Here is a 15,409-nt window from a genome sequence, read left to right on the forward strand (position 1 = left end):
CTGCGTTGATCCAGAGGCTACGGTTGAGGAGCTTCGGAGTGGTGGTGGTGGTGGTGGTGGTGGCGGCGTCGTCTACGGCTGCTGCTCCGGCCGGCTTCTGGGCGTCTGTTGTGGGGACGTGGATGCCGACGTTCACGGCGACGGAGTGGGTCTTTGCTGCTTCCTGGAGACCGAGGACGAAGGGGGACTGGGATTGCGGTTGGGCTAGGGAGAGGGACTCTTGCGGGCTTGAGGCGATGTAATCTGCGGCTTCGGGGAGGAAGAGGACCTAGGAAACGCGGTGAGCGGTGTTGTTGGTGTTGTTGGTGGTATAGTGGGGTGGAAGGGAGGCAGACATGAAGCCATCTTTGTGCTTCAAGCTGCATTTGCATTGCAGGTCTCTCTCATCTGCAGCCAGCAGGATGGGTTTGCGGTGAGAGGTGTTTTGATATCGACGCCCCCTTTTTCTTACGGATGGATTGAATGGAACGAACGTACTTTGGCACCACCGACAGCGGCCTTGGCGACGAGCCTCACGCACTGCTCTAGGTTGTGGGACAGAGAGGCCGTGGAACAGATTTGACCGACAGCCTGTTCACGCCGAAAGGAAGAGGGGACCGCATCAGTAAGTCATCTGCAGAGACACGTGGTCTTTTTTGGGGTGTGTGTTGGGCAGCCATACCGCGATCGCCATGTTGAAGATACGGTGAGATGGAACTTTTTTGGAGAGATGCGTTTGAATGAGGGATACTAAGGTAATGTAGGCGCGGGAATCCTGGGTAGGGGTTGGTCGTGTGGACTGATCCTGGAGAGAGGGAGGGAGAAAGTATGCTGGCCACGTGGCAGAGCAGATGAAGCCGTTCGGATGATTTTCTTGAGGATTTGTAGGGTGTGAAGGGTTGGCGATCTTTCATGCAAGCTATAATGGTTTTTTGGATGGTTGGACGTCGGGTGGGAGTGGGAGAGGAGGCATCATTCGTTGCTTTGACGGGTGGGCCTGCTAACGCTTACCTTATTTGATGGTGGGATGCAGCGGGGTAAGGTCAGGTAAGGTAAGGAAAGGAAAGATGCTGCCATATCCAAGATATCTCCCGTCATTTTCATGTTTGTTGATCTGATATACTACTCGCTGTTGATTCGACGTTGGCGGAGAGCCTCCATCACAAATATGCCTTTTCATTATGTGAGGACAATGATCTCTCCGAATGACGATTTCCATTTTCTCTAAACATTTCGAAACACTCCAAGGCAAGCATATATGCCTCTATTGCTTAGTTGAGAAAGACTGAACTTAGACATACATTGTGCACCCAATGTGAATAATGAAGACTGAAAATGTCTAGCTGATTGAATCATGTCCTTAAGGTGAGAATGAGTCCTCAAGTGAGTTCTCAAAACTTTTGGGCTCACCGAAAGCCTCAAGGTGTGAACCCACTTGTGAGCTGTGGCCAATGGACATGGGGACGTTTGGCTACCTCACTACCTGCATGTACCCTTTTAGCCCACCACCTTATCGGCTCATTCTTCTAACTGAATTTTTCGCGGGGCAACAGCACCAGATCGCGGGGCAAATTCAACGAGACTCACCTACTCACGGTACAACAGACAGCCTTTACTGAAAGCTGCCTATGTCTTATTTGATGCTTTTTTGGCTTCATATGATAAACTCCTCTCACGAAGCATCAAATTTGCCGTGAAGCGGACCCCTACGTGAAGCGGAAGCCAGAGCAGAATAAGTGTCTCAGCCATGGAGGAGGATCGGGCGCAAACCGACTTGGGCATTGCCGCCGATATTGAAGAGGCTCATCGCCAAGAGGAGGCTGCGGCTCAGCCAGTCTTGAAGCAACCAAAGAAGCGCTTCGTTGGAAGAAGAACAGCAGCCGAGACCGCGGCCAAGAATGGAGGCCAGAACGGGTCCATCGAGGACAGCAAGTCGATTCAAGGTGAGGACGCACACGACATGTTACATGAGAAAGAACAGCACATGCTCATTCTTATCTCATAGTCGCACAACCCAGAAGAGGCCCACGCCTCCTAAACCAAGTACCCCCCGAGATCCTCAATGATCCGGCACTCAAGTCCGCCATCTCCATCCTCCCCTCAAACTACAGCTTCGAGGTTCCCAAAACCATCCACCGCATCCGCTCCTCGGGCGCCAAGAAGGTCGCCCTGCAGATGCCCGAGGGTCTCCTCCTCTTCGCAACCACCATCTCCGACATCCTCACCGAGTTCTGCCCCGGCATCGAAACCCTCATCATGGGCGATGTCACCTACGGCGCCTGCTGCATCGACGACTACACCGCCCGCGCCATGGGCTGCGACCTCCTCGTTCACTACGCCCACAGCTGCCTCATCCCCGTCGACGTGACAAAGATCAAGACCCTCTACGTCTTTGTCGACATCAGCATCGACACCTCCCACCTCTTAGCCTCGCTCGAGCGCAACTTCGCCTCGGGCAAGACCGTCGCCGTCGTCGGCACCATCCAGTTCAACGCCACCATCCACGGCGTGCGCGGCACCCTCGAAAAGGCCGGCTTCAAGGTCCTCGTCCCCCAGATCGCGCCGTTGAGCAAGGGCGAGATCCTCGGCTGCACGAGCCCGCAGCTCCACGACGACGACAAGGTCGACATGATCCTCTACCTCGGCGACGGCCGCTTCCACCTCGAGAGCATCATGATCCACAACCCGAGCATCCCGGCCTACCGCTACGACCCGTACTCGCGCAAGCTGACGCGCGAGACGTACGGCCACGACGAGATGCAGGACCTGCGCCGGACCGCCATCCGGACGGCCAAGACGGCCAAGAAGTGGGGTCTCATCCTGGGCTCGCTCGGCCGCCAGGGGAACCCGCACACCATGGGCCTCATCGAGAAGCGGCTCAAGGATCGCGGCATCCCGTGGGTGAACCTGCTGCTGAGTGAGATCTTCCCGGGCAAGCTGGCCATGATGAGCGACGTCGAGTGCTGGGTGCAGGTCGCGTGCCCGCGGTTGAGCATCGACTGGGGCTACGCCTTCCCGCGGCCGCTGTTGACGCCGTACGAGGCGTTGGTCGCGCTAGAGGTGCGCGATGATTGGGGCAAAGGGGTGTATCCCATGGACTACTATGGAAAGGACGGTCTCGGACGCGTGAAGCCTGGCCAGCTTGAGGCATCGGCATAACCATCTTGAGGGAAAAGCCGAGGGGCAAAAGCCAATAACAAAAGTTTATGATTTACTTAGGAGCACGCAATGATACCTCTTTTCGATGTAATCTGGAGAGCGTTCCAGACACGACTATGGGCATGACATCTTTTTGATTTTCTGCCATATTGACCGACAAAATCGGCCAGTTTTTTTTTTTTCAGGAGGGGGGTTCTGTTGGACGAGAATTCTCCCTTTTTAAAATGACCTCGAATATCATTGGGGGTATCTTATGAGGTGTCTGAGATAAGAGAATGATTCAATTCGGCTCTCTTTCTACTCTTTACTTCGACGCAGAGCATGCAGGCGTGAGAGCTCAAGTTCATCTGACGTAAAGTTCCTCATAGATGCGCCTTACCCCTTTGAAAAGTTGTGTTCACCGGAAATCAAGAGAGTTCATGCCTAGCGATTAACAAAATTGTCTTCGAACGCGTTGATTGACATTTTACCCATCATCACGTGCTGACAAGACTGAGACGTCGAATAAACATCACAAAGAGGAACGATGACCAATTTATAATTTCTGAGACCTGCTGCATCTAGTTAATTCACTCATTCGTATTGCTGCTGGTACAGTTGGCAGCTGATTCAACGCTAAATACCTCGCTACGCCGCCTGCATGCGGTGCTGGTTAGGGGATCTCAACCGTGTCTTTTGTCCACTTCCTTTCGAGAACACGAGTCTTCAGCGGTAGGGCTGAAGCTGCCAACCAAATCCGTACTTCCTACAAAGACTCTGATCATTTCGTTGGTCGTTCATCCTTGGCGAACGGCTCCCTATATCCAAACCCGGTCAGAAATCTTGCCACTCAAAATCATCACTGTGCCCCAAAAGTTCCAGGGGTGACATCGTTGGCGAGTTCGTACTTATCCCTGGAAGTCCCGCACCGACACTCTTCTCCTTCACCTTATTTGCGATAAGGTGAGGCCGGAGCGCCAGCACTCTCCAGGATACCACCGCACCCTTCCGAATAGGGTCATTTGCACCGGTTACGTTGGTGCGCAACGTCGCCAAGAACAGGCATGTCTTGAAAGCGTTCCGCTGATTGGTTCGTTCTAGTCGGTTGGTTTAGGGAACTTCCTGTTAGAACTACTACACTGGCGTTGCTTAGCCTCAATCTTCAACTCCCGACTCACATCATACAACTCGCTGCCTAAGTCAAATGAGGGGAAGGAACTAGAAGAGGAACACATCTCGTTATCAATCGGCTTCTGTCGTCGAGGAGCGAGATTGCCCACGTCGTCTTCTCTTTTCCGCACATAATAGGATGGCCCGCAAAGGCAGTCGCAAGACAAGGACCGGCTGTATTACCTGCAAGTAGGCACCCCGCATAGATTCATTTACCCCCCCCCCCACCCCCTTCCATACGGCAAGGTTTGCATTCCTTTCTAACAATCACCACCACCGGAGCAGGGTCCGAAAAGTCAAGTGTGACGAGGCCAAGCCAGAGTGTATACGGTGCACCAGCACCGGCCGCACATGCGATGGCTACGCGGACCCGGCCCAAGCCGCCGCGTTGGACCAGCCCCGGCTGCTCAGAGCCCAGAGTATGTTCCCGAGCATCACCAGGCAGGAGAGCAGGGCGCTGCAGTTCTTCTGCGAAATGGTCGGGCCGAACCTGCCCGGCGCCACCGACCCTTACTTCTGGACGCATCTCGTCATGCAATTCAGCCGCTACGAGCCTGCGGTGAGGCATTCCATCGTCGCAATCAGCTCGTTGTACGAGGGCGTCATCCGGGTCCAGGATAGCCCCTTTGACGTGGGCAGCGAGCAGATCCAGGATAACGCCCTCGCTTTGCGTCACTACAATGCCGCAATCAACCAATTGACCGTCATGGAGAACCAGGGGCTGGTGTTGTTGGTGTGCCTCCTCTTCATTTGTATAGAATTCTTACAGTCCAACCGGGAGACTGCACTTCGTCACTGCGCTCACGGCACTGCCATACTCGCCAGCTCCGACTCTACCTCGTACAAGTGGGTGAGGCAATACCTCACGCCATTGTTTCGAAGATTGAGCGCGTTGCCCTTCTTCTTTGGGAGCGGACCATCAGACATGCTCGATCTAAGCATTTCACAATACTCGATACCGGACTTTTTCAATACCTTTTCCGAAGCCGAAGCCATGATTGATGACGTTTTCAACCAAGCGTTGCAAATTATCCGCCGCGGTGACACATATCGCGTAGGACAAAAGAAAGACGTTCCAGTACCATCGGAACTCCTAGAGGAACAGGACATAGTCTTAAACCAACTAAATCGGTGGTACGGCATGTTCACAGACCTCGAAGCCAGGCGGGGGCAAACGACATTCAAAATCCCGGGCTTCGCGCGCGCATTTGCTCTAGCGAGATACCGGATCTGTCTGATCTGGTTGAACAACGCCTTCGTCCGTTCCGAGATGGGCTACGATGATTTCCTTGACGAGTTTCGCAAAGTCGTCGAGGAGACAGCGCAAACCGCCGCCGAACAAAACAGCACAGAGATCAAAACGGCCCCCGCATTCGAAATGGGCTTTATCGTGCCGCTCTTCTTCTGTGCACAGCGGTGTAGGGACCTGGGTTGCCGATTAGAGGCCCTGCGTCTTCTCAAGCTTCTCGCCGCACCACAAGAGAACTTATGGGATAGGGACGGCATGTGCGCCCTGGCTCGAAGAATCATCGAGATAGAACACGGGGTGGAGCTGAATATGGACGGTCGACTTACTTCAGGGGTACATCCTAAATACCCGGGCCTGCCACCGGAGACGACGCGGATACAACAATTCAATGTTGAATTCGTAAGTGGACGACAAAAGAACTTTTATGGGCATGAAGTACGCGGCTTCAAGGCTCTTTTATTTATGCGGAGGGCGAGCGGCGAGATATATCTTCGGCCCGAGACCTTATTTGAGGAGGACCCTCAACTGTCTGACGATGTGAGTCAGGAGCACATAGGGGCAGTCCTTTTCCCATAGGCTGCAATAGTATTACATTAATGAACCAAATTAGAAATGCAAACAATAGTCTACTGGCCCGCGGTGAAGAGCTCTCTGACATGATGACAAGGACGACTTGCGCTTGAGAACACGAAACTGGTCCTGCCAGCTTGTAGTTTGGGCAAACCCAAGGTGATCGGAGGCAGTTGACCCAGGCCGAGTGATAAGAACATCTGGGAAGCATTGGCTCAATTGAGATGTGTTTCCATTTGATATTCTTTGCATCATATTAGACATGGCATTCTCTGTTCTAGAGCTGGATAGGCTTGTCATGACGGCGGATTTAGCTATTGCTGATGCAAAAAACGCTATGCTAAGTGCGTATGCAAACTTCATCTTGCCCTTACTACTTTGCTTCAGCTAGACTTTCGACAAAGACACTTGGTACAAAGCTCAGTCAACAGCCTTTCACTCATAACTGATCAAAAGAACTTCTTGCTCTTGCCAGACCCCAAGGACCGCCTTCTCCTGCAGGGAGGCGCAGTCGTGTTCTTCAATGCCTCGAGAACGCCATCATAGGCCGGGTGCTTGCTGAAGTCCTCGAACCAGAGAAGCGCAGCACCCTCACCCGGGAAGACGGCGGGAACCCAGCTGAAGGGGTCGTAGAAATCCCAGATCGTGATGCCAATGCAAGCTGCTACTTGAAGACAGGCACTGGTAGACTGTAGCCGGGTGAATTAGCGTCTTTCGATGCATCCCAAGATGGGGGCGAACTGGGTACACCTACGTTCTTGTACGCCTCCTTCTGCCATGCCAAGTTTGTCTCATTGACCGGGAGCTCGATACGGACATCTAGCTCTGTGAGGGCAACCTCGACTCCGAGCTCGGCGTAGCTGCGAATGACCTCGACTTGCTGGTCCAGGCTAGGCGCCCTATCAGCTACGAGGTGAGCTTGCATGCCAATGCCGTCAACCTTGATGCCGTCGTCCTGGAGCAGCTTCACGATGCGCTTGGCGCCCTCGCTCTTGGGACCGACCGACTCGAGGTTGTAGTCGTTGTAGTACAGCTTCGCCGCCGGGTCGACCTCGGCCGCGGTGCGGAAGGCCAACTTGAGGTACTCCTCGCCGAGAACGTTGTAGAACACGGACTCGCGGTACGTGCCGTCCTCGTTGAGGGCTTCATTGACGACATCCCAGGCGTAGCACTTGCCTTTGTAGTGGCCAGCTACCTCGTGGATGTGTCTGATGATCACCTCGGTGAGCTCCTCGGGCGTCCATGTTGTACTCTCAACCCAGGGGGCGAGTTGGCTGTGCCAGACGAGGGCGTGGCAGCGGAGGATCTGGCCGTTCTCTTCGGCGATGGAGGTCACGATATCACCCTCTGTGAAGTTGAAAACACCCGGCGAGGGCTCGGTGAAAAGCCACTGAGTGAGACGTTAGCTCGAAGCTACAACTCCTGGTTTACTTGTTCAACACCAACCTTTTGGCCATTAGTCGGAGTGGTTTGGCCAAACTCGTTGATATCATCAAGGATGGCGTCGTACTGCTCGTAGGATGCCTCCAGACCAGCGCGCTCGCGCTGTCCCGGGGAGTCCGTGGCAGCACCAAAGTACAGCAAGCCCGCTTTCTTCGCGTAGTAGTCAAGCTGGGCCGAGGCGAGGGGCAAGGACGCCGCCAAGAGGGCAACGGTGAGGGATTGAATATGCATCTTGACCGTCTGGTAACAATGAAACTCGGGCAAGAAACGAGAGGACCTATCTTAGAAGACCGAGGCCGGCGTGGACGAGAATAAGAGATCAACATGAACACTCCATAACGAGGGCGACGCAATTCATTTATGCAAGATCCGGCCCGCGATGCGACTCCGTTTCCCCATGATTACCCCAATTTTCCAGGCGGACGGACGAGAGCAATCTCCAGATCATCCAATGCAACAGCGCCGAGCTAGCAAGGACTGCCGTCGTGGGGTGACGTCCTCTACTGCGTAAGGGATAGGAACCCGACCTAAACATGTACCGGCGCCTTGGTCCCAAGACCTGCAAGCCTAGGTGACACGGCGTTGGTTGGAAGAGCGAAGGGCTTCGGAATTCAAAGGTCAAGTCCCGTGATGTGGGGACCGGGACAAGTGCGCTGGAATAGGAGCTCATTCCGGTGAGAACCAAAGACGCGATGGTCGCGGTTGGATAGGACCAATGGTGCTCTCAATTAGCGGCTTTCAGGGATCGTCCCTGGCATGACCTTCTCCATCTTTTGCTGGGGCGGAATGGGGAACCGTTCAATCAGGCTGTCTGCGGTTAAATTAGAGTTGGATTGTGAGCATTTATCCTAATAGCCTCCTCGGGTAGTCTCCAGAGTCCCCCTCACGGCCGGTGCGGAGGCGTGGAGAATCCCTGACTGTCAGAACAACTTCGACGTTTACGATTATTGTCGAGACCGCTATTAAGTGCATTTATTTGGTCGAGCATTCGGCGAGAGCCGAGGCTACCCATAACAGTCTTTGACGGTGATGGTGCCACACTGGGATGAGGTTGTTTGGAACGCATATTTGTTCGAAATTGAACAGGTCATCGATATGAAGGAAGCTCATCAACAGTGACGAAGACAATGGGCATAGTAACACTAGTGTTGATACCCACTTCAGTCAGCCTATTTTGTATGACCTGCGAGGTCCCTCATAAGGGAACTCAACCAGAGTGAAGTCGACAGGGCGACTGAGCCTGCTGCGGAATGCTTCCGGAAGCGAATAGCGAGACCAATAAAATCATGCCTTGGGATAAATTGTCTGTTTGCTGACGTATGTTGCGTGGTGTTTGTTACGACGGGCCGTCGTCTCTCAATAACCTCGCGACAGCGAATTACATCTTGTTCGGTTGTTGGTCTCATTCCGAAATCCTTCATCGCCTCATTGCTTGATGACACATGGACTTTTGGCTATGCGATTATGAAGGAGAGATGCCTAAATGCAGGTAAGGTCTCATTCTTCCGACTAAAATGCCATCAAAAGGACCCGTGTTGACTTGCATCTTTAGAGGAGACCAACAAGCACGCAGCCTAATGGGTGAGACGGAGTAACGGCCACGTAATTCGGAGACTCGTGAACCAAGCGCCAGTTGCCTGTTGCCGCTTATCCAACAAGCAAATAAATGGCGCTGATTGTGAGAATAACTACCATGAAGCACCGCCAATAAAGGTACTTGGGCAGAACAAGTCGACAGGTTGGGGTCATTGATGCTACTCGAGCCAACCTGACTTACTCAAACAACCAGTGATATCTGCGGCACTCGAATGATGTTGCTCAGAAAGATGCAACTGCCGTGGATCCGGGGAAGCTGCTGCTTGTCTCATTCGTCGCTTTGACCGCAGCCTACCAATGCCTCGGACCGCAGCTGTATGATTTGTGAGCCGTAGTTGTCATTCTGTCGCAAAGACATACGAGCTTATGAGATGTGCTCCTGGTGATGACACTGACCAAGATGTAGCGGGGATGAGTGTGAGGTTGACAATCTTTGCTGAGAGTTTCTTGAGTCAAAGGTCATCTGCCACAGGCTGACCAAGGTGGCATACCAGTCTTACTTTTGATGACCGGCTATGATGAAACCGGAGCCGCCGCAATGAACAAGTGTCACGGAAAATATAGACGGCAAGGGATCTGCCGTGCCAGTCATAGTTGTTCTGGTCGGGAATCGTGGCAACACGACGAGATGAACGCCGCAATCGCTATCGTCCTTAGCAACCCTTCGCCCTCTCGCCACAACATGCCAAGCCTCGTCGGTGTGGTGTGATTCTTCAAAGATCGCCCCGGCGGCCTCGAACCGTCGATAATGAAGACTTCTCCTATGTGTTTTCCGTACCAACGGGCTCTGGCCGGTTCCCAAACATGATCTTGTACTTGACGATCTCCGCAATCTCAAGCTCCTCCTCAGACTCTCCTTCACCGCCAGTGGGGGCATCTCCCTTTCGCCGGATGATAGCCATGGCCTTCGGCAGTTTCTTGACCTCGCCCTGCAGTCTCTGATGCTGGCCGACGTAGAGGAAGACGCGCTTCATCCAGGCCGTGCTGCCCTCTTCCTGCGTTTCGGGATGATAGTCAGGGAATATCACTTTGCCAATGGAAATCTCCGGCTCCTTTTTGCTGGCATACTCGTCGGGGTTGAAGTGAGGCACGTTGACAGTTCCTTGCATCTCAAGCAGCGCAAGTCCAGAGGGTGTCTTGATGAGCGGGGGCAATGGGCTTTCTGAAGCTGAGGAGCCCTTCTTAGGAGGATGGATTTTGACTGATGACATTGTCGCGAGTAGGTGTCATGTGTTACTTTATTTGGCGATATACGTGATAAGAACCGTGATTGAGAGGTTGACTGAGAGGCAGGAATGATGTTTGTTCGTGATATGAGGTACGGAAGTCTTGATCGCGAATGTGAAGCGGGACCCTTTGACAGTGGAGTCGCGCATCTGAACGTGAGGTGGAAAACGGCGGCTGTAGTGGGGGTACGTATCCCGGCCCGTGTACCTTCCTAAACGGGACAGACACGTGACCCGGGGCTGTTTAAGCACGGTCCATGGAAAAACTCACTGATGGAACTTCCAGCGGCCTGTGATTGGCTCAGGGATTTTTTTTTCGCAGCAGGGCTCTAGCGACGCACACATTCTCGAAAATTCAAGAGTAACTTTCCGCTTTTCCTCCTTCCCACTGAACAATCCACGCCCAACGCCCAGCCGCAGTCGACAACACTTGCACCACCCAACGCCGGCAAGATGAAGGTACGATAACATCATGTCCCGACAGACGAGAGCGATGTAATCGAACGCGATGGAACTGCCATGTCAACGAAGTCGAGTTCGAAATCGCTGGCGGTCTGATCATCGTCCCGAATATTTGGAAATATTTGGAGGGGGTGGAAAAGTCCGGTTCAAGGTTGCTGACATTCTTTTCATGACAACAGTTGAACATCTCCTACCCTGCCAATGGCAGCCAGAAGCTCATCGACATTGAGGATGAGCGCAAGCTCCGCGTCTTCATGGAGAAGCGCATGGGCGCTGAGGTCCCCGGTGACTCCGTCGGCGACGAGTTCAAGGGCTACATCTTCCGCATCACCGGAGGCAACGACAAGCAGGGTTTCCCGATGAAGCAGGGTGTCATGCACCCTACCCGTGTCCGCCTCCTCCTCTCCGAGGGACACTCCTGCTACCGCCCCCGCCGCACCGGTGAGCGCAAGCGCAAGTCCGTCCGTGGCTGCATTGTCGGCATGGACCTCTCCGTCCTCGCCCTCTCCATCGTCAAGCAGGGCGAGGCCGACATCCCCGGCCTCACCGACGTCGTCCACCCCAAGCGCCTCGGCCCCAAGCGCGCCACCAAGATCCGCAAGTTCTTCAGCCTCACCAAGGATGACGATGTATGTGTGCTCCCTGTTGCGGTCCACCCTTCCAACAGCCACTTCGTCATCGCCTACCTGGTTCTGCGGCGGAGGGTCGAGCAGACCAGGTAGAGTGTGAGAGACGGGACCGTGTTTCCCCTCTGCCTTCGAACTTCTTCTTTCAGCAGACGATATCTGTTGAATGCCTTGAGAAAGTGCGCCAGATACATCAGAGAGCGAGAGAGACAAGAGAGAAGGGAGAGGTGGGAACATGTGTCGGGCTTTAATCCCAATGCTATACATATCACAGAAACCCTTTGCAAGTGGCTAACGAGGCATTCTTTGCTGCAACTTATAGGTCCGCAAGTACGTCATCCGCCGCGAGGTCCAGCCCAAGGGCGAGGGCAAGAAGCCTTACACCAAGGCTCCCAAGATCCAGAGACTCGTCACTCCCCAGCGTCTCCAGCACAAGCGCCACCGCATTGCCCTCAAGCGCCGCCAGGCCGAGAAGGTCAAGGACGAGGCCGTACGTTTACCCATCATACATCTCATATTGATGCTTCAAGTCATACTAACCCCTTACCTAGAACGAATACGCTCAGGTCCTCGCCAAGCGTGTTGCCGAGCGCAAGACCGAGAAGGCCGAGCTCCGCAAGCGCCGCGCCTCTTCCATGCGCAAGTAAGCTCGTCGTCATGGCGGCGGTGTTGCGTTGGGAATCATGAAAAAAGTGAAAGATTACCCGGGTCTTCTGGTTTTCTTGCATTGGCGTGGAAAAAGGGCAATGGGGCACTGGGAACTCATGTCATGAAACAAGTTTTCGGTCAACATCATGAATGTAATAGGGCATTCAAAAAATGGAAATGCACATCCTTTGACACGCGAAATACCACCAGCAATTGTTTTATGATTAAAAAAAAGATTGGATACTGTACCTTGCTCGTGCCAAATGTCCACCTCCCAAACAGCCTATCGTAACCGCAGTATCCATGACAAGGCTGGAACACTTTGCTGGAGTATGAGCCTCTCGAGGCAGGAGAACGTTCTATCAGCCCTGCCCCGCACAAGATTCTGGGGTTGGACTGCCTAGATTTTCCTTCTCTTCCAGAGCGGGGGCCATCAACTTTCGGTCTGGAGCTGGCATCGAGGCAGACCCACCGGACCCTGTAAATCTTTGGCGCAGCCGACTGACCGTATAGCAAAGGGATGCCACGCCACATGCATTCACGTATACTCGTACGCAACTTCATAGAGAACTCATTTCGTTCTTCTCTTTTGAATCTGCCGGTTGACCCGAACTTTTCTCTAAACGCAGGTCTTCCTGCCGGTAAAAAAGGAAACCCGCAAAATGCCCATTTGTACCGTACGCCCACCTTATTTAGAAAAGGAAACCCTCCCCCAATATGCCATGGAAAAGCCCTCGAGGCTATTGCTGCTGCTGCTTCTGCTGCCGCTAGAATTGCTACTTAAAACTCTTAAAACCCTCCATCACGGAACCCCTTTCTAGACGGGAACGTGGTTGAAGAGGTAGCTGACGCTCTCGCCGTTATGGGTGCGGCGGATGGCCTCGCCCAGGACCTGGCTGATGTCGATGACACGCAGCTTGGGGCAGCGCTCAATCTTGTCGCCGAGGGGCACCGTGTTGGTGACGACGATGCGAGACAGGCAGCTCTTGTTGAGCGTCTCGACGGCATTACCGCTGAGGACGCCATGGGTGACGATGGCGATGACTATTTTATTGTTCACTGTTAGTGTGTGGCTCTTCACTTATTGATACTACGGATGACGTACCTTCACGCGCACCGCCGGTCTCGAGAGTCTCCGCAGCCCTGTTGCATCTGTTAGTGGTGCCACAACATCATCTCACGAGGGTTATACGAACTTGGCGAGGGTGCCACAAGTGTCAGCCATGTCATCGACCAGGATCGCAATCTTGTCAGTGACGTCTCCGACGAGGATCATGCGGCCGACAACGTTGGGGCGCGGGCGCTCCTTGTGGATGAGGGCGAAGCCGGTCTCCAGGCGATCGGCAATACCGGTGGCACGCTTGGCGCCGCCCGCGTCGGGACTGACGATGACGCAGTCCTCGACGTTCATGTTCTGTCTGATCCACTGGAGGACACTCGGCTCGGCGTACAGATTGTCGACGGGGATATTGAAGAATCCCTGGATCTGCGAGGCGTGAAGATCCATCGTGATGACGTGGTTCTATGTTGCGCCGTGGGTCAGCCTCTCTGCACTTCGACCCTCCTCCCTGCCCCCGCAAGAACTCTAGACTTACGCAGCCGGAAACCTGCAACATGTTCGCGACAAGCTTGGCGCTGATCGGAGCACGACTCTTGTCCTTCTTATCCTGTCTAGCGTAAGGAAAGCAAGCTGTATTTGAATCTCCAGTCAGCGAGCGTTCCTTCGCAACAATGCGACATCCCTATAGATCGTTCGGATACGGGGTTGGGTTGACTGACGGATAACGGCGGTGATTCGGCGGGCCGACGCGGTTCTGCAGGCGTGGATCATGATGAGAAGCTCCATGAGTCCGTCGTTGATGTTGCCGGGCTCGCTGGACTGGACGATGAAGACATCCTCGTCGCGGACGCTCTCGCCAACGGTGACACAGTAGAGAAGTCAGCTTTTACAGGCCACTCAACGACCGGAGACTGCCGGGGTTCGAGGGATTGTTCGCTAACCTCGTCTCTTGGTTGGAGTAGTTCAAGCTGTAAAGGTGCAAAGCAAAAAGCGGTCAATTATACTGTTCTCCAAAGAAAGTCGCGCCCGCGCCCGGAGGGCAGGTCTCGGGGAGAGGCGAAAGCTTACCTCATGGTCTTCGCAAGGGGAATGCCCAGTCTGCAATATTCGCAACCATACGTCAGCGACCGCTACTTCTTGCCCATTCCTCTATGCCACGGAGGATCATACCGCTGGGCGACCTTCTCGGACAATTCCCCATGGCTGCTGCCCTTGAGGAGCTTGATGTCGTTTGCCATATCCCCCATGAGGCCGGTCGATGTGTGACGACGAGGGGAGAAAAAAGGAAAGAAGGATTTCGAGGAGGGGCAATCGGCCGACTATAAAGGGGTTGCTGCTGTTGCTGCGGCACCTTGCTGAGGTTTGGCAGGCTAAGGTACGGTCGGGGTCGTCTGGACGAATCGAATCGCAGCGCGGGGTCACGATGGAGGGGTATGGCTATCGGTCGGTTGGTTTGGTAGTGTCACACACACTATGGTCGAGGTCGAGTAGAGAGGCTTTTTTGGTGGTGATATGCGGTTGAGTGAGACAGCGGGATTGCCGTTTACGTGGGGTTGCAAGAGCAAAGAATCTGTGAACAGCTTTCACTGTGAGTAATGGCCGGGTCGGGTCTATCGTGTGCCTGTCCACTTGAGTATTCGCACCGGCTGGGATCGGAGTAGACTGCTTGGGAAAAAAAGTACGAAAAAAAAAACTAGTGCTTTGTCGGCATTGTTCCGCAATCCCTGAGAGGTCAACATTATGTGGAGAAAGGCATGGATCCGTCCTCGGCTCTTGCTTTACTCTCTCAAGGCCTCTGTATTAGCTACGTACCTTGCCTGATCCCTTGGCAAATGCGATTAGCCAACATACCTACTCAAAGAACAATGCTTCTTTCTACTGTGTAGCGACCAGAGTACCTTTTGAATTAGACTCAGCCATCTTGATGATAGAACTCGAAGTGGATCGAGGATCGGACCATCACCTGTCATGGCTGCAATGCATGGCCCGGATGCATCAGTTTCGTGCTGTCTATGGTCGAGTCTGCCAATTACCTGTCGAACATTTCTATCTTGGCCCACACCCTAAAACCCAAGAGCAAGCCATGGAACCAAGACAGAATGTTCATTTGGATTTTCCACTTTGGTATTCATGTGTTCATTATCATCTGACGAGCTTCGAATTGGATACTCTACATACTGGACCTCCATACCATCATCAGCCAGCTGAAGTTCCAAGCGGCCTGCACTCCGCAAAGAACCCA

The 15,409-nt window shown here is 53.6% G+C and overlaps 7 protein-coding genes across 7 annotated transcripts; 3 read left to right on the top strand and 4 right to left on the bottom strand.

The window, feature by feature from the left end:
* Positions 1–21: 21 nt before the first annotated feature.
* Positions 22–673, bottom strand: BDZ83DRAFT_753681 (uncharacterized protein; the record flags this gene model as incomplete). Its single annotated transcript, XM_060514378.1, has 3 exons — positions 22–268; positions 478–570; positions 662–673. Coding segments are annotated over 3 exons (352 nt in total), but the record flags the coding sequence as incomplete, so codon positions are not given.
* A 1,053-nt stretch (positions 674–1,726) lies between these two features.
* Positions 1,727–3,138, top strand: BDZ83DRAFT_720820 (putative diphthamide synthesis protein-domain-containing protein; the record flags this gene model as incomplete). The annotated part of the gene is made up of 2 exons (XM_060512308.1): positions 1,727–1,922; positions 1,985–3,138. The coding sequence occupies 2 exons, from the start codon at positions 1,727–1,729 to the stop codon at positions 3,136–3,138; spliced, it is 1,350 nt and encodes a 449-aa protein (XP_060363231.1).
* Positions 3,139–4,426: 1,288 nt separating this feature from the next.
* On the top strand, positions 4,427–6,112 carry BDZ83DRAFT_753683 (uncharacterized protein; the record flags this gene model as incomplete). The annotated part of the gene is made up of 2 exons (XM_060514379.1): positions 4,427–4,476; positions 4,573–6,112. 2 exons carry the CDS (start codon positions 4,427–4,429, stop codon positions 6,110–6,112), a joined length of 1,590 nt encoding a protein of 529 aa, XP_060363232.1.
* Positions 6,113–6,333: 221 nt separating this feature from the next.
* Positions 6,334–8,249, bottom strand: BDZ83DRAFT_393393 (family 10 glycosyl hydrolase). The gene is made up of 3 exons (XM_060502806.1): positions 7,553–8,249; positions 6,861–7,496; positions 6,334–6,795 (listed from the first exon to the last, which is right to left on the bottom strand). The coding sequence occupies exons 1-3, from the start codon at positions 7,778–7,780 to the stop codon at positions 6,556–6,558; spliced, it is 1,104 nt and encodes a 367-aa protein (XP_060363233.1). The 5' UTR covers positions 7,781–8,249; the 3' UTR covers positions 6,334–6,555.
* Positions 8,250–9,435: 1,186 nt separating this feature from the next.
* BDZ83DRAFT_626780 (chromosome transmission fidelity protein 8) lies at positions 9,436–10,592 on the bottom strand. The gene is made up of 2 exons (XM_060508590.1): positions 9,637–10,592; positions 9,436–9,581 (listed from the first exon to the last, which is right to left on the bottom strand). The coding sequence occupies exon 1, from the start codon at positions 10,354–10,356 to the stop codon at positions 9,907–9,909; it is 450 nt and encodes a 149-aa protein (XP_060363234.1). The 5' UTR covers positions 10,357–10,592; the 3' UTR covers positions 9,436–9,581; positions 9,637–9,906.
* A 232-nt stretch (positions 10,593–10,824) lies between these two features.
* BDZ83DRAFT_753686 (ribosomal protein S6e) lies at positions 10,825–12,106 on the top strand (the record flags this gene model as incomplete). Its single annotated transcript, XM_060514380.1, has 4 exons — positions 10,825–10,830; positions 11,013–11,462; positions 11,782–11,949; positions 12,011–12,106. 4 exons carry the CDS (start codon positions 10,825–10,827, stop codon positions 12,104–12,106), a joined length of 720 nt encoding a protein of 239 aa, XP_060363235.1.
* An 818-nt stretch (positions 12,107–12,924) lies between these two features.
* BDZ83DRAFT_581392 (ribose-phosphate diphosphokinase) lies at positions 12,925–14,405 on the bottom strand (the record flags this gene model as incomplete). Its single annotated transcript, XM_060505453.1, has 8 exons — positions 12,925–13,151; positions 13,213–13,250; positions 13,304–13,629; positions 13,703–13,797; positions 13,887–14,017; positions 14,109–14,135; positions 14,236–14,265; positions 14,338–14,405. The coding sequence occupies 8 exons, from the start codon at positions 14,403–14,405 to the stop codon at positions 12,925–12,927; spliced, it is 942 nt and encodes a 313-aa protein (XP_060363236.1).
* Between the last annotated feature and the right edge of the window lie 1,004 nt (positions 14,406–15,409).

The sequence above is a fragment of the Colletotrichum acutatum genome (assembly GCF_030867785.1).
Source record: "Colletotrichum acutatum strain CBS 112980 chromosome Unknown BDZ83scaffold_68, whole genome shotgun sequence".
Taxonomy (NCBI): domain Eukaryota; kingdom Fungi; phylum Ascomycota; class Sordariomycetes; order Glomerellales; family Glomerellaceae; genus Colletotrichum; species Colletotrichum acutatum.